This window comes from Mesoplodon mirus, assembly GCF_964341445.2.
Source record: "Mesoplodon mirus genome assembly, chromosome: 11".
Lineage (NCBI taxonomy): Eukaryota > Metazoa > Chordata > Mammalia > Artiodactyla > Ziphiidae > Mesoplodon > Mesoplodon mirus.
This window is the reverse complement of record NC_138987.1, coordinates 68,662,085-68,680,653: the sequence shown is the minus strand read 5'-3', so window position 1 is coordinate 68,680,653 and position 18,569 is coordinate 68,662,085. Positions and strand designations below refer to the sequence as shown.

The window sequence follows — 18,569 nt, the reverse complement described above, 5'->3', positions numbered from 1 at the left end:
GGTGCCCATCAACAGATGAATGGATTAAGAAGATGTGGTGTATACAAACACACACACACACACACACACACACACACCCCTCCCTATATATACACAATGGAACATCACTCAGCCATAAAAATGAATGAAGTGTTGGAGGGTATTGTGCTAAGTGAAATAAAGAAAGACAAATACTGTATGATATCACTTATATGTGGAATCTAAAAAATAAAACTAGTGAATATAACAAAGAAAGAAATAGGCTCACAGATATAGAGAATAAAATAGTGGTTACCAGTGGGGAGAGGGAAGTGGGGAGGGGCAAGATAGGGGTAGGGGATTAAGAGGTACAAACTACTATGAATAAAATAAGTAAGCTACAAGGATAGATAGTACAACATAGGGAATATAGCCAATATCTTATAATAACTATAAATGGAGTATAACCTTTAAAAATTGTGAATCATTATGTTATACACCTAAAACTTATATAATATTGTACATCAACTATACCTCAGTTAAAATAATTTTTAAAAGTGCTTTTAAAAGTGCTTTTAATTTGCTGAAGATTCTAGTTAGTCAAGTGATGGGCCAGAATTTGAACCCAAGCCACCTGAATCCAGATCCTGAGCTCCCGACTCTAAGACCAGTAGAAAAGTTACGTCCCACTTCTCTCTCCTTCCTTTACCTCTCACCTCCTCCACACCAAAAAAATGTGAAAGTGCAAAGCAGCTCAGCAAAATAATAGATCTGAAATCCGATTCAAACTCAGAAAAAAACCAAAAAAACAAAGGGGAATAAAGTAAATAAGAGAAGTGCTCTTAACCAAAATCTAGTTAATGTCCTCACTGGATTAGTCAACACTCCATCCCCTGCAGAAGCAAGACTGGCACAAACTTCTTTCTTATGTCCACATACTTTTGGTTAATCAACTTTGGAGTAACCTACCAAGTACTGATCCCAGTCACATCAGATGAGAGGGTTACAATATAGATATCTTCTTGTAGCCCTGTTACATGACACCATAAAATGTGCAAGACTTCTTTTTAAAAGCGAAAGAACTTTAAAACAAAACAACCCAGAAGAATAAAAGGGGACCAATTTGGCTTTTAAGCCCTGTACCTAGTAAATCCTGTCAGTTCAAAAATATATCTCTAATATAAAGAAATCAGTGAATGACACTGTTGGAAAGAATTGAACTTACTGTAAAGTAAGTTTCCTTACTCATTTCCTATGGAAAATGCAATAATTTATTTCTTTAGTACAAGCTTTCCAGTAAAGAATGCCCTTGAACTGAATGCCTTGCTGTGACTGGCTGCACACTCTACCCAACAGAATATATATAAGCAAAAAGGAAACACGCTGTCTAGAAAAAAAATACACAATTTCCTTCTATTTCCTTTTCTAAGTAGGACAACTCTTCTTTGGGGAACAAATCGGGGTCTTATAACAATTAGCTACACAATATTTTCCATTCTCACAGCCAGTAAAAACTAGAAACCACGAGGGTCAATGAAGATGGCCCAATTATTCCCAGGAAGGCAAGGGATTTTGTGGTGGGTGCTTCACGTGGGCTTCTTATTCAACATGAAGATCAGGTGCCTGGAATCCAGATATCCCGCAAATGAGCAAGAATCCATTGAGAAAATAAAAACATATAGATCCTTTAACTACTACATATTTTATTCCAGCTTGGCTGAAACATCGGCTGTGTGAGGATGAGTGGTGGAAAATAAAGGCATAAAGGGAGGTGGGTATAAACTGTGGGGACTTCGAAGAGCTAGGGAAGGTTGTAATCAATTCAGTGGCCAGCTGTGGATCCGTAGAAAGTTTCTAGGAAGAGCAGTGATGTGACTATACCCTATGCAGGTTAACTGGCAAACATAGGAGAGCCAAAGGTAGAAAAGGTGAAAGGTAGGAAGACCAGTTAAGAGGCAAGATATGGAACTTAAGAGTCCATCTACGGATAAGTGCCTGAAGGAAATGTGGTGGACATATACAATGGAATATTACTCAGCCAGAGAAAAAAGGAAGTCCTGCCATCTGCATGGATGAAATTTGTGGACATTATGCTAAGTGAAATAAGTCAGACAAAGACAAATACTGTCTATCACTTAATATGTGGAATCTAAAAATACTAAATTTATAGAAACAGACAGTAGAATGGTGGTTGCCAGGGGCTTGGGGGGAGTGGGGGTGTGCAGAGGGAATGACGAAATATTGGTCAAAGGGTGCAAACTCCCAGTAATAAGGTAAGTTCTGGGGATCTAGCATGGTGATTACAGTTTACAATACAGTATTATATACCTGAAAGTTGCTAAGAGAATAGATCTTAGATGTTCTCACCACAAAAAAAGAAATGGTAATTTGTGAGATGATGGAGGTGTTAACTAATGCCACTGTGGTAATCATTTTGCAATACATAAGTCAAATCAACACGCTGTATTCCTTAAACTTACATAAGGTTAGATGTCAATTACATCTCAATAAAGCTGGGTTGGGGGACAACTGATGGAAGCTGAGTGCTGATTAAATTTCACTGTATTTGCTTACAGTGCGTTTCATTTCATTTTAGCAACATTAATCTCATGACTTCAAAGAACTTACCTATTTCCTATTCTGTTGCCTATAAGAAAGTTTATATAGGTTTTTCTTATTGATGAGTTCAGTGGGATACAATGTCCTTTTAGTTCTGATGCTTAGAAAATGGCAGACCTATATTTGATATGTATGTCAATACCAATTTAGTCAACACTGTGCTCACTAGAGTATAATGGAGTAGCACTTTTTGACTTCTGACACTAGGTCAAAAAAGGCCTTGCTTGCAGCTTTCTCCTCATTTGGGAAAACACCCTCTCTGGGAGCCCCTGAGTGTATGTCAGAAGGCTGACTTTCCACCCTGAGACCACCATGTTAGAAAGGCCATGTGTGTGGGTGCCCCAGAGGACACCCCCAGATGCACGCAGACTTCAAGGCAATTCTGCAAAAGCACCAGACCTGTGAGTAAAGATGCCTCCAAATTCTACCCCAAGCATGAGAGGTAACCCCCAGCTGCTTGAGTCCTCCCAGCTGAGGCCCTAGACATCCTGAAGCAGAAACAAGCCTTTCTGTTGTGCCCTGTCCATATTCCTGACCCAAAGAATCCATGAGCTTTTTTTTTACATTATTAAGTTTTGGGGTGGTTGATGAAACAGTAATAGGTAACCAGAACCATATGTCTAACAAGAGAGGTAATAAACCCATTGGTTATGGGGCCCACACCTGGAATATGATACTTAGTTCTGGGTGACATATTACAAAAGACAAAAAAACAAGCATACTCAGAGGAGAATAAGAAGAATGTTCCTTCATGGGAAAAAGCTGAAAGGCTTAGAGATATTCAAACCAGAAAAGAGAACAAAGGGTATATGTTAATTGCCTTCAAATATCTGAAGAGCTATCACAAGTAAAAGTAATAACAACTACTCTGTATATTCCCAGGAGGGAGGCCTAGGAACAGTGAGCAGAAGTTACAGGGAGTCAGATGGAAGTGTTTTCTAATGTTCAGAGCTTTCCAGGAAAGAAGAGGCAGCCTTAAGAGGACGTGAATTTCCTAACATTAAAGGTAATCAAGCAGAGTCTAGATGATCACCACCCGGTGGGTTAGTTTGGAGAGAATTCATTTATTGACCAGAAGGTTGAATAAAATGCTCTTACTTTAAGGTTACACTGTAACACTGAGATGTTTTTAATCTAAAGATCATCCCCATTTCCTTGTGCTAAGAAATCTAATCCCAACACATGTTGAGCAGAGGGAAAAAAATACAAGATGAATAAATTGAATGAAAGGCAATACCAAAGTATAAATAGAAAGGGATGCAGAACTCTGGAGGAGAGAAGAATGGCAAACTAACAGGAAAATACAATCCAGCAGAGCAGCAAAGGCACTTCAGAAAAAGATGAAGCATGAAGATGGAACCATGGAAGAGAGAAAAGCAAGGCCAAAGATCCCATCATAGATGACCCAGGGTAGAGAGGATGCATTCATCTTTCTTGAGAAATGGTTTTATTCGTTTTTAAGACTTTTCTCCTCGGTCAGTGAGAAAGACAGACCAGAAGAACATGGTAATGTAGCAGCATAAAGAACCAGGTTCAAGTGGTAAAATTAACAAAGCTCTTCAGTGATCAGTGAATTTCTGGCCTCAGAAAGATACAGGATCTGTGTGCCTATGGGGTCAGGTACACCTGCATGGAAGCCACCGGCAGTATGTAAGAATCACTACTAAGGGAAGCAAGAAAAATCAGTGCGTAAAACCTGGTTTCCTAACAAAGGCAACGTGAAAAGGAAAACACAAACCACCTAGAAAATGAGATATTTCCAAGGCCAAACCATCCCGGGAACAACAACAAAAAGAAATGAAAAGAAAGAGTTAAAAAGTTATCTCATACACATTTCATCTGAATTTTATCACCATTTGTAATCAACTTCCAATGTTTCATAATACCCTTTAACCTTAGTTACTCAACCCAGGGAACAAGTCATCTCATTGTTACCCCATTTGAAGGAAGAGTGGAGACTCTTTTCATGTTGATAAGAGATAGAAAAAGGAGACACTCCCAGGAAAGAAAAGTGTTTTGAGGAAACTCCTGGAGCCTGAGGGTAAGAGGTGGTGATAATATGCTGCTCGCCTTAACCCTTTCAAAGATGCATCAAACCAGAAGTTAGAAATTCATGTAATCGATAAAATAAAAGTCATTTATTAAAAAAAAAAAACAGAAATTTTTCAGTACTAAAAAAGAACAGAAATTTTATCTTACTACTCACCCATTTCCTAGGTCTGCCTCTTGGCCGTTTTTCTCCAGTGGCTTCTGCTTTCTGCAAAATGAAAAAGGAAGTCATATCGTTTCCTACCTGACATTTCTTATAAGTGCTGCACCAAGGGACACATTTCAAGTAAGAATGTTCTGGTTTGCAGATGAGGTATTAAGATTGCTTTAACAATCTCTTTCTCCTTGAAGGTTCATCTTCTCCATTTTTCATTGCATGATGCAAAGAGAGATCTATGCAACCCTCACCCTAATAGACTCCCCTGGAGTAATCTCTGAAATGCATGAAAATGTTTTTTAAAAGCCATTTTGCCCTTATTTCTATCTGTAATTAAAAAAAATTATCCCCACATATCCATAATTATGTAAAGTAGACTTTTAGAAAATTAATGTTTCTTAAATGATGATTTTCTTTCCATATCACAACTAAAATCACCAAAATTAACATTGATATATTACTGTACAATTTACAAACCACTTCTACCCACATTGTTAGGCAAAAGCAAATCTAAATGTGAGTGAAAATATATAGGCTTCTAACTCAAAAAAACAAATATTAGCACATTTCTACATAGTTAATTTCCTATTCCTTGTCCCAAACAAACACCTGTCAATCAGTTCACCCAAAGCAGAGAGAGAAAAAAAAAGCTAGCAGAAATCATCAATGTTTTTCTCTGAGATGGAAACCAGGGATGTTAAAAATAATAATTAATAAACAATGTATATTATTAACAATTCCACACTCAACACAAACCTGACATGAATATATTTCTAAATACCTTAACAGTTTGCTCATTGTTTTACTTCACAGATGATTTTTCTGGTATCACAGTTGGTTTTTTCCCTTTTGAGTAAAATTTTAATATTATAATTTCCCTGTGTTTATCACCCCTACTCCAATCCCCAAATACACCAACACACACATATCACATACACTTTCTATAAAAATACACGTTTATAGGGACTTCCCTGGTGGCGCAGTGGTTGAGAATCCACCTGCCAATGCAGGGGACACAGGTTTGATCCCTGGGCTGGGAAGATCCCACATGCCGCGGAGCAACTAAGCCCGTGCGCCACAACTACTGAGTCCGTGTGCCACAGCTACTGAAGCCCACGTGCCTAGAGCCTGTGCTCTGCAACAAGAGAAGCCACTGCAATGAGAAGCCCACACACCACAACGAAGAGTAGCCCCCTCTCACTGCAACTAGAGAAAGCCTGTGCACAGCAACAAAGACCCAACACAGCCAAAAAAAAAAAAAAAGTTTATAATTTTCATTTTCAGAGTAAAGAAAACTTAGTACATCCTCTTCTGTGTATGAGAATCATCTCAAGGCTATATAAACACAAAAATACAGGTAACCTGAGCCAGGATAACTCGTTTTGCATTTTACTTTTGCTACCTGGGTTAGCGGCAAGTACTTGGTACAATATACTAAAATTACCTATTATAACTGTCTACACTGCCAAAGACTCTCCTTTCTCCCTTCAATCTGGTAAAAATAGATGGAGATAGGTGATAGATTGATAGATACACAGAGAGATACAAAGATACAGGTACATAGACAAAATAAGATTTTTATGTCACAAGATTTCTCACCAAATATCTTCCTGACCTATCTAACAGGTTCCATGAATTAACTCAAACTTTGTATGATTATAATGTCAGTTCACATTTATTGAGCATTTAAAATACCCTAGGCACTGGGCTAAGTCATTCGCATGTGTTATTTTAATCTTTACAACAGCCGTCCATGTAAGGTAGCTGTTATTATTTCTCTTAGTTTGCAAACGAGCAATTAAGTCTTAGAAAGGCAAGCTGAATAACTCAGGTCACACACAAAGCTGGTAAATGGCAGGCCTGGGATTTGAACCCAGTTCTGTTGGACTCTAAAGCCAGGGCTCTCGCCGTCCTGACAACGCTACCTCCCTTTAGGTTACATGCATTTGCTGCTATGAGGAGATATTTTAGTTAAGGAAAATTGTCACTAACTCAGCTCCACCTGAGAGTCAGATTTGGGCACTCTGAATCATAGTAGTAGGGGTTACTACTTTGAATGGCTCCACAAAGGAATCATTTCTTGTCAAGGGTTAGTGGTCCTGTCTTACCTTCGGTCATAAGGGCATGAGTTAAATTAAGTGAAAGCCAGGAGTGCCCAGTGAATCACACCCTCTTTCTGAGTGTTGTCTCAGGGGGAGAGGGAGATCTCAAAAGGAATAGAGACTCCACTTTGGAAAGCTTAGATTCAAATCCCTGCTCTGCCATGTTAGCTTTATGACTTTGGGCAGGTCCCTGAAAGCCTTAATTTGGTTTCAGGTGTGAAATGGAGATAACACCTCCGGTGAGGACTGAAGTGGCTGCCATAAATGAGGTGCTCAATAAATGTTCTTTCACTCCTAACCAGATGGAACTCTTAAAGGGAAAGTTTTCCCTTAAGTTAGTCCAATCTCATAGAAGGTTCAATCAATGCAAATATTCCATTACACCCATAGATCACCTTAAGAATGAAGCTTTTAAGAAGCCCTCTGGCTAGTACATCATGAGTTATATGAGTACAAAATTCCCTAATACAGAAGTAGTGTCTAATTTACCCTTTAGGAGCAACTGTAAGGTTGCACAGTTTACTCAGTAGTAAATTATACAAACATGGAAGATAGAAATCCTTTCTAACGGGCATGGGGATGGTAGGAGGTGTTGAGAGTAGGAGACTGCTGATCTTAAAAGCTAACAGCGCTACACCAGGCTTTTCTGTATGGTGGTTATGTTCCGGGGCCATGATGTGATCCGGGAGTATCTAAAGTCTGTTAAAAAGAGGGTTGTTTTCTAAGAGGGCTACACTGCATTTCAAAGTTAGAGAAAGCAAATCTCTCATAGAGAGAGAAAGCCCTGCAAACAAGAGGACTTAAAAACGAGCATCCCATTTACAAAAAGTCTATTCAAAAATAAAATTCGCACCATTAACTAAAGGGCAAAATATCACGATTATCACTTGGACTTGTTAAAAGCAAACTTGCTCCTTGGTCTTGGGGCCAGTATTACATGTAAACTGAAACCCTCTTCTGAGTCGACATCTAGAAGAAACACATTAGCTGTGCTGTGTGTCGTCGATCTGGGAGGTTTTCATTGTTCCTTAAAACCCACATTATTTAATCATTCTGATCAAACTTCACAAAAGCTGCAAAACCAGTTAGGATTTTCCTTTGTAAACCAGCATAGATCCAGGAATTTTACATATTGGAAAACACTGGCTTTAACTTTTTTCCCTGTGTTTAATGCTCTTCAGAATATTATTTTTCAATAGAAAACAAACAAAACATTTCGGGGGCTTGTTTTGTTTTTAATATGTTAACATATGTAATACTGTGTGAGTGTATATTTGGTTTTCCTCCGCCAGGGTGGAATTTGGTTCCACACTACAAACCCATGTATAATTCAGACAATAACTTATTCTGAGTACTTACTGCTTATCTCAGGGCGGGGGAGTAGGGAGAGAGGGTGGGAATTCTGCATTTGTAAGAACTGGATTTCAGACTATTATCAGCCCTGTTATACTAACGTTTGCAACGATCATATGTTAAAAGTGTTATTCCCTCCTGGCTTGTCTTCATTCTTATTTTTGCCTTTTAAAAAAAGTGTAAGTTCAGAACTGTGTATTTAATTTTATAAGATGCTTCAGAAGCAAGTTCATGAGGATTGGGGAGACTATTAAATGGGAAATGTAATTATATCTTTCTCTAAGAAGTTTTGGTACTCCAGGCTCTTAAATGTATTAGCACTAAAAAATTAATTAAAAAAGGAAATTCATCTAGCAAATAGAACTCTTGATCTTGGAAACAGTGCTTAGCATTAGTGTCTGGTGCATAAGATGTGTTCACTACATATTTGTTGCATGAAGGAAGGAAAGAAAGAAAGAAACACTGGTGTTTATAGCACCTGTGTGTTTCCCTGTTGTTTCCCTCTCGCCTTTAGAATTCTACAGCTTGGTAGGGCTTTAGAAGACATTTCATCCAGCCCCTTCATTTAACAAATAAAAAAACTTCTGGATGTGCCATGATCTCCAAAGTCATAGCCTTCTGGTTTATTTGGGGGCCAGAAGTCTGTGGGAATGTGTTGCAGTAGGCACATATTGCCAATCCCTTTATAAGCTTGTAGAGAACTGCCCTCTGAAGATTTCTCAAAATCTAACTTACAACCTACATTTCTGGTTACTGGAGAAAACATAATCTACCTTGTAGCAAATACTTTACAAGATATTTGACACCGCATAATGGCGGAAAGATCATAAGCTTTAGAATTAGATTTGAACTCAAGCCCAGGTACTCCCATTTACTGGAGCTGAACATTAGACATGTCACAGTTTACATCTCTGAATCACAGTTTTCTCATTTGTGAAATGAAGACCATAATGCCTACATCAAAGGATTAAAGGAGCTAATGTATATGGAAGGTAAGCCTGACAAAAGCTATAGCATTTAGTAGGTAGTCAAATGTAATTTCTTAACTCCCTCCATATTTTAAAATGTTACCCTTAAAAGGAGTACCTCCCAATTTTGTAAGTTTCCAGTCAAAGTACTGAGTGATTTTCTGAGCATTATCTTATTTAAGTAGGGCAGCTATTACTTCCCCTGTTTAAATGGGCGATTAAGCAATCTGCCCATGTTCTTAAGTGGTGGAACTGAGACCCCATCTGATTTCAAGGCAATAAAGGGTCTGTTCTTCTGGGAGATAGTCCCATACAAAATGAAGTAGCCATGGGGAAATTTAAAAAAAAAACTTCTAGGGTGGAAATCAAATGAGTAGTTAAAAGTAAAATATTTCCAAGTTTCCTATAAAGGCATAGACAAGAGCTGAGATTGGGAATCAAGTGCATCAGCTAATTCTGACTTTTGGGTCAAATTTAGATAGCTATTAATTTTTTGCTATTCTAAATGCTCACATCATCCTGTGATAATGCATAAAAACCAGAATGCCCCACTCCGAATCAATCAGTGCATCTGTATACACACACACACAAAAGAGCTAGAAAAATACTTGGGCTTAGTAGTACCTTGCTTTGTTTTCATGTATCTTTACATATATATGTATATATGACTAAGACCTGCTGACTTTAGAGCATATGGAGCCATCTAAAAACAGTGTAGAGTCACATTTTATTTCTTTTAGTAGCTCTTTCAAAAATATAAAGAGTGCACTGGCATCAATGTGCACTGGCATCAAAATCAACTGGACTAATCAATCACATTAAATGTTAAGTAATTGTCACTTTACCTTTTTGCTAATCTAGTTCTATGGGTTTCCAAACTGTACATGAAACTATTTTTAGTCTTTAGAAGACATTACAAGTTTGCCATCACTACGTATTTTCCAAAAAAGAAATAAAAGTGAATTCTATCATCCATTGTAGTTCATGCTCATTTTCCCCAAGGAAGTCCTTGTTGTCAACTCCCATGTCATTATTTACACATGCCTGTCTTCACCTATACAAACATGAAATTAAAGCCAAGGCCAAAATAACAGGAAAAGTTATTTTCAAAGTTTAGGATTCTCCTCTTTAACTGTTCCTCTCCCTCCTTTGTAATCAGAAAAATCAATAGCAATGATATAAGAGTTCATAAGGATGACCTTCCGAGCAAACTGCTCCCTCCATTATCCTGGAGAAAAAAATGGCTGTGACTACTCCTTGCTAAATCACTTAGAAGATGCCATTCAGCATTGTTCAGTGGATTAAAGCAATATAGAATAATAAAGCAGCAGCCTAAAATGGAATCAGTTCTCCATTCACCTTTTTCTCCTGGTTGGCACTATAAAAATTCAGAGCTAAAAATCTCAGAATCTAGGATATAAAATTCATTGTTCCACCCTTGTGCCAAGCTATATGGTTCCAGAGCGAGCTCTGGAAACTGCAGAAAGTCAGCTAACAAGATAAGATAGGTCTGAATGATTTAACTGACATAAAATGCTCTTCAGCATCCATCTAGTCTCAAAAAAGAACTGAAATGCAACAGAATACCAATCTGTTATGTTCTCTTGAGCAAAATGATCTGTTGAGACCTTGAGATAAAAATGAGCCAGAGTTGGAAGTGAGTCAAAGTAATGAGGGGCTTTCGATGAAAAAGTTCAGAAGAATAACTGGCAAAGAATGAGAACTCTGGGTTCCTTGAAGTAAAGTGATTTCAGAAAATAACTCAAATGTATTTGAATCTTCCATATTTGGATCATAATCTACAATGACTCAAAGGCATTGTGAGAGAGAATTTACTGATACATTAAGGCTCGGTCCTCTCTGGCAAAGTTAAGTGAAAAAAAAAAAAAATGAGTCAACTGTTTAGGTAAGACAGCCTAAAATACCAAGATAATGGAGACAACAATTGGGCTTTACGTAATTCCACCTGACTGGATTTATCTGTATCCTTAGATAGAGCCCTGAGTCCCAGTGGAAGTTACTTGTCCATAAAAACACAGAGGAACTCAAAATAACTCATATTAGTAACATAGAAGCAATAGGCTCGAATTGTATGACAACTGCCAACACCATCTTTCCCTGACTTACCTATAATGATGCCTTTGGTTCCTCTCTTCAGCTCGCCCTACTATATCCCGTAAAAAATCATGTCCTTGCTCAGCATCTATGTGCTAATATTTAACTGAAATGGGGAGGAAAACCCATTCTCTCATCCTAAAATATCTGTGCTTGGTGTTAGTAATCATTTGTGAAAAATCAACCACCTTCCTAGGAACATGATTAGAAAAGGAGCACAAATCTTCCTCTATAGTATCCAATTTGTATCAAGTCTTCTTTGTTTAGGCAAGCAGAAAATATAAATTAGGTGTCTGCCTGAACACATTATTTGAAGTATACTTTACCTAGATGGTATTTTCATTTTGTACTTTGCTCTCTATTTCTCTTCACTACAACCTAAAGTCAAAAGGAAGTTCAAGCAAATCTGTGATATTATGAAGTAGGGCTATCTCACACCTGAGATCTTTTTTATATGCAATTCTTCCTATTAAAATTTAATTCAATCTCAGAATTTTTTTTTTCCCTAAAAGTACCTGAATGACAATTGGCCTGACTTACAGATGAATTTGACTTGTGACCTTAAAAACTGGAGAATTAGTGAAAGAAACCCCTCCAGTGTTCTCTCATTAAACAGGCACAACAAAAACCTTAAACTAAACATAAAGGAGATTATATCTTTCTTCTCTCCAAACATGAGAAATGTGAAAATACAAAGTATTTCCATCCAGCACAAACAGGAGAGGAAAACAAAATAAAGCAAAAAGGAAATTAAGAGCCAACGGTCACAGGTATACCTCAAACTAAGACATAAATAAAAGGGTCAAGACACACACACAGATACACACATACTCACACGAATAAATTATTTATTCAGGAAAACATTAACTTCTGATTTCTTTTATTAAGATAACAATATGAAACTGGTTCAGGGATGAATTTTGAGCACTCAGATTGGTGTTCTTAGGAATAACTAGAATTTCTACATAATGGTTATCCATGGGAATTTGTCATAACGGAATAGAAGCAAAGTGAAGAATAATTATCTTCTCTTCCAAAAGTTCCAGGCATAACAAATTATGTTTTTATAAATGTTTGTTTTATATATTACACAAATCAATTTTGTATTGAATATGACCTGAAATTAAAGTGATTGCTAATTTAGTAGTCCTTCACTTGGTCTTGCAACTTTCCTCATGCATTGTCAAGTGTCACACTGCTAATTTTCCAACAAGCAGTTTTGTTTTCAAATGCCCCAAGGCCAGTTACTGGGTCCAAACACAAACTTTGGAAGTAAAGAAACTCCAAGCAGCAAGAAATTTTAAACATACAACATCATCAGTATCCCAGTGTACACTGTATCTCCTCTAATTTTAGAGTTCTGTTCTCTTATATACTTACCAGGTTTTGTTATATATTTTCCATTTTGGTGAGTCTCGGTTTGCAGGATAATTCCCAATTTAATCATAGAAGACTTCTCATCTCTACTTTGGTCAGGCTAGCATGTTATGAACAATGTAACTTTTTCTAAAAAAGATTACTTTTCAAAGTCCTAACAAAAATATGTTTTGTTAGAATACAACATATGTTTAATAAACAAATATATGTTTGATAATTATGTTTACATAGGGTAGTAGCAAACTCAATAAATACCGATTCGAAAGTGAAAATACCTTAAGTTTACACATGCCATGAACAATTCATCAGTGTCATTCATTATTTTGCAAAGTGTTATCTTCTCCAGATGAAGCGTAATTTATAAGACTGAAGAAATATAACAGTCAGGTTCTGAGCAAAAATATGTATCCATTTTTATTAGAAAGGGGACTTTTATAACAGAATTGTGTGAAATAATTTTGTCTGGAAGAATGAAAGATTTCAGAGAAAACTTTCTTTCAGAAAAAGAAAGCCTACTTCTGTTTTGGAAGTTGTAATACTATGTGCATACACATGAAGAATTATCAGAAAGATGAATAGCCTAAGGGTCATTTATAAATGCCTATCACCAAAGTAACTAAAAATAAGTCAAACCTTACTTGGGAAGAGACCAACCTTTTGTTATTTTGCTTTAGGTGGTAAATTAGGCACAAGTCTCAACTTTCCTTTTGTCAATAAAGATTTTGCTAGTCAGTGGCAAACTTTCAAACTGAAGAGAAGGTGAGGGAAGCACCTTTTTACTTGTTCAAAAAAAAACAGTAATACAGTAAAATATGAGAGGTAATTCATTTTCGCTTTTTTTGTATTGAATTTTAAATAATTTATTTATGATGAGATTTACAGATTTCTTCCTTGGAGATGTTATGATGCATTTTTCAGAGCAATTACATCATAGTTTAAATGTTTGTCAGCTAGCTACCAAGATATTTCTTTGCCATTCCATTAGAGTAAAATTAAGATAGAATTAACTTAATGCAACAAAAAAACCCTATGTTAAATTGTCCCTCTTTTTAAATTGAATAAAGCAGGTAAAAAAACAAATAGTAAGTATTCATATTAGTAATATCAGATTACACAGGCACCTTTAACTGACAAGATAATTTAGAGCTACTTCAATGTTTAGTCATTAAATATGAGTACAATTAAATCTTCACTCTCAGAAGCAGTTATACTTAAATATATTAGAAATCTGCTCTTTCAACTCTGTTCAAGACTGTTAAAATAAAACAGAGAAGAACTCATAGTTGCTCCCTAAATAACTTTATATGTATCACTGGTTGCTATGGAAGTTTACAACACTGAAAACTCTCAAATATAATATGGTTAGTGCTCACACTCACAGAGAAAACCACACAAAACATTAATCCTCAAAAGATGAGCATACAATCATTTTCAACAAATACTATACATGGTATACTCAAATCGACTGTAAAGATATATCAAAATTTACTTCTGAATTTTGAACCTTTGTTTTTAACGAGCATACAAACCCACAAACAAAATATAGAAACTTTTTTTCTGATTTATTTGTAAAGCTTAAAAAATGTGAATTTTATCTTCACCTTCCCTTCTCTGTCTACGCATTAATCCTGAGATATTTCTTCTTTGTTAGCTCAAATACCACCAAACATGAAGTTTTTAAACTGCAATTTAAAATTTATAAAGAAAAACACTGGAAGTTACACTTGGTTGGGTTCTATCCTGCCCAAAAATATACAATAAGTGAGTCAAATATTTGTTTAAAAAATTTCTCATTGTCCTATTCAGAACATTTCTCTATCACCTGAGGTGGAAAGGCTTTTGAGAGATTATGATATATTATATTGCAGGTTTATTGTAAACAAACAAGGTACTTTATCAGCACATTTAAAGTTGTAAAATTAGTAAAAATTTTTTTCCAGAATTCCATAATTGGATTTACTTCTAATTATCATCTATTTGGCAAAGTACTTAACTTTAATAGTGGGATTTGGTTTTCCAGTAATCATGTAAATAGGCACAAAGTAAATTAATCTTTATTATTTTTTAAGGAAATTGCAAAAACTTCACCACCAGACAAAATCTATAGCTTTGATTTGTTTTTAACTATTCCACAACTGGTGCAAATCTTAATTGTTCATTCTCCACTCCCCCACCTCCCCCTCCCATCTCCGTTTTAAGTTTCTTATTATTTGGTGATTGTTTAAAAACAGCAGTGTAAGCATCCTCATGAACTTTTTATGCTAAGTATCTGCTTGAAAATCTCACCAATATTAAAGGTAGGAAGTGAGTCTTGGGTTACCCACTTGGGAGAAATCCTTAGGTGTGGATCTAGAACGGGAAAATTACAGGGAGGTGCCTCTGGGCGTTGAGAAAGTTGGGAGGACGTAAGAAATCTCACCTTTTGAGCTGCTTTGGAGGGACTCTTGTTTTTGCTGCCTTTGGGTCTTCCCCTTGGTCTCTTAGGAGAGGGCTCACCGGTTGGCTCCTAGTTTCGGGGGGAAAAAAAATGCTGCTGTGGCAAGAATGGCTGAAAGAAATTGACCCTGACTCTATAGTTGTATTTTCTGCCTGTGCTGCTCAACAGAACTGTTGGAACACATTCAGTTCAAGCATAAACGGATGATGATGGTACAGAGTTTACAGAAAGGGGAAATAACTATACTTGTAATCCAAGAATTCATAGAGGAAATTCTATTTCGCATATGAAAGCTAGATTCTATTTCAACCCGAAAAAGGTAACAAAGGCTGACTGTTCAAAGGTTGCTTGCTCTAGAAAGAAAGTTATACATTTTAAGGTGTAAAATATGCAAGGCTGTGTATTTGGCAACGCATAGAAATAATAAGCATTTTACACAAATACTACTCTCCACTATACCAGCATTTTAAACAACAGAAATATGAAGCTAACATCAGAAATATTTCAACAATCTCCCATATTGAAAAAGGTGGCTTTTGATCATTCTATATATCTATATTGTAGGTCAGTTATAATTCAATCAACACACTGAGTGAAATACTGGAGCAATTATCCAAGTTCTTCAACTTAAAATAACTCCATTCCTCCTAAAATTTCCAAATAATTATGGTAAATCTGTTGTGGGAGGCTTTGCTTGAATTATCTAGGTAATTGCTTCAATTCTTCACTGCCAATTGGAGATGTAGGAATGGTCTCCAGTCTAGATTTAAATGTCTTCTGATAAAAATAAATATTTTCTCCAAAACTTTCTTTTGAGAAAACCCTTATGGGGGTGTACCGAAGAAAACTAAAAGGGATGGGGGGTGGGTAGTGAGGAGGAATGGGAGTGTCTGGGAAGGAGAAATTGAAACTATCAATAGGTTTAGCAAAACTTTAAACGGCTTCTATGCCAAGTAGTAAATACTCGAGTGGTTAAGAGAATGCGATGATTAATATTCCAGATCCTAAATATTTATCCAGTGAATCATCAATTTACATCTCATTCAGATGCGGTTATTAAATGAGAATTAGCTTAAAATGCATAAAAGTCTTCAATGAAAATTCGCATCCTATTTAGAGATTCTGAGGAAGGTTTCCTGCAAGCTTCTGTGGGACCACTAGCTCCAGTGGGCACATCCGGAGCAAACACATAGGAGACACGTTTTTCTTTCTTTGTGAACTCTGCCTTAACTCAAAGGTAAAACCTCCAATCACCTCCAGACCCCACTGCAATTTCTTTTGGATTATTTTTTGGAGGTGGGGGGCAATTAGTAGAGTTAGAGTGAGCCGGGTGGCGTGTGGGAAACAAGAGCGGGGGGAAGGGCAGTGACTTCCTGGGAGGTGTAAAACAGGATCCTAACGCGATGTAAAGTGTCGCCCGGGCAGAGCGGGAAAACTCAGGGGCCTTTAGATTGGCTTGTTTCCTTTGATGATTTCAAAAAGGTACAGCAGTTTTTCTAAAACGCACTGGCAGGCAAACATTGTTCGCCTTCCCCACCTTGCTCTCGGGCAGCTTTGGGACTCTAGGATTATTTTCTAATAGGCCTATTTGCCATGAAGGAAGCGCTTTAAGGCTAAAGAACGAAGAAGTAGCTTTAAACCCCACGGAAGCGGAGTTTAAATGTTCTCAATAGACAAGTCCCGCTCCATCCTTGCCCGCGGAGGCTTGGAAATTGCTGCGAACAAAACCCCTCCACCCCGGGCGCTGCGCGCAGCTCCGCAAGCGCAGGCTACACGCTTAATTGGTTGCATCCGCAGACAAAACCCTCCACTCCGCGGGGTCCCGGGCGCCCCTCGATCGTCCCCCTCCCAACCCCCAGCCACTCGCTCTGGAGAAGGACGTTTCAGGTCTGCAGCTCTGAGGCGCGGGACCCAAGGCAAAAGGGGGACTGGGCGCCTGGCGAGGAAGTGACCCTAGCTACCGTGCACCCTCTCGGACACTGCTTGCCACCGCGCCCTTGGCTGAACTACTTAATCCTGTCCCGTGGGGACCCAGGGTCTCCTGTAGCCAGCCCCTTTCCTGGGACACCTCAGCAGCGGCCGCCGCGCCGCATTTAAAGAGCCCTAAGAGAACCGGGCGGGCCCACGAGTTCTTTGTCGGGAGGGCGCGAGTCTCAGGCCACCGAGAACTTGGGGAGGGCGCCAAGGGGGCGGCTGCGGCGCGCCAGTACCCGGCCAGCGAGCAGCCCCGGTTGGCGGGAGAAAGAGCCTACGGCCCCCGAGGCTTCAGCCCCTCCAACCCTGACCCGCCAGAGTACCCCTAACCCCCGGGCCACTGCAAAGCGGCTCGGAAAGTGCCTGGCGAGCCCCGGCTTGTCGGACCCGGCCGCTTCCCGTCACCAGGAGACACCGCGCCACTCGGGCCGGGCACAATAGCGAAAGTCCGAAGACGCGCTTCGCCCGACCCCGCCTCCAGCCCGCACCCGGCAGCCCGCCCGCCGTGGCTCCCACCTCCCGGCCCAGAGGGGCGCGGGCGCCCGGGGCTCCGCCGCGCACTCGCGCCGGGACTCCGTGGCTTGCCCCCGCGGCGGCGTGCGGCGGGCGCGGCGGGCGCGGCGGCTGGATACCCGCGCTCGGGTGGCCGCGGGTCGCGGGGCCCTCGCGGAAGGAGCGGAGGTGGGCTGCTGCCCGCACCCCGCCCGCGTACTGACTTGCTGCTGCTTCCTGGGTCGGCCGCGTCCTCTCTTCTGAGGCGCCGGGGCGGCAGGTTGTCCCTGGGCTGAAGTGGACGGCTGCCCGGCGCCTTCACCGCGTGCGCTCATCCTGCCTCCCGCCGCCGCTACCGCTGCCGCCGCCGCTCCTACCGCCGCTGCAGCCGCTTCGCCTCTGCCGCCCCGAATCTGCCCAGCACCTTTCGGGAGACTGCGAGGTAGGGCTGGAGAACGAGGCGGGGTGGGCGAGAGCTGGCGTGCGGCGAGGGCTGCTGCTGCTTAGGCTGCCGCCGCTGCCACCATCAACACCGGACGTCCAGCGGCTGCCAACAAGAGAGAAGAGGGGAGGAGGAGGAGAGAAGGAGGCGCTGCTGGTGGCGGCGGCAGGGTGGGTGGGTGCCGGAGGTGGAGGTGACGGTGGAGGTAGCGAGAGGAGGCGGAGAGCGAAGGAGAAGGAAAAGAGGGTTTCAAGTTGGGAGGCTCCCCTCTCAGTTTGGGATCAGAAGTTGCGGTCACCGGGAGCACTTCGGAAGCGGCTTGGAAAGGGAAGAGACTTGGAGTGAATTGTGTCCCTTGAAACGTTAGGCGGGGAAAGAATTCCTCCTCCTCTTCCCCCTCGCTCCGCGCTCGCAGAGCAAGAAAGAGAAAGAGAGAGAAAACAAATAGCGCCTTGGGCAGTCGGAAAGCAGAGGGAGGATGGGAAGATTCTGCCGGGATCGGGTCGGGCACTGAGCGCGGGCAGGG

The 18,569-nt window shown here is 39.8% G+C and overlaps 1 protein-coding gene across 4 annotated transcripts in view; it reads right to left on the bottom strand.

The window, feature by feature from the left end:
- HMGA2 (high mobility group AT-hook 2) overlaps positions 1-17,937 on the bottom strand; it is a 136,553-nt gene extending 118,616 nt beyond the window's left edge. For all 4 annotated transcript variants that reach the window (XM_082635803.1, XM_082635801.1, XM_082635804.1 and 1 more), the window contains exons 1-3: positions 17,826-17,937; positions 15,118-15,204; positions 4,784-4,834 (exon numbers count right to left, since the gene is read on the bottom strand). In XM_082635803.1, coding sequence (XP_082491929.1) covers positions 4,784-4,834; positions 15,118-15,204; positions 17,826-17,936 — 249 coding nt within the window. In that variant the 5' untranslated portion in view covers position 17,937. The remainder of the gene's footprint in view (positions 1-4,783; positions 4,835-15,117; positions 15,205-17,825) is intronic.
- Between the last annotated feature and the right edge of the window lie 632 nt (positions 17,938-18,569).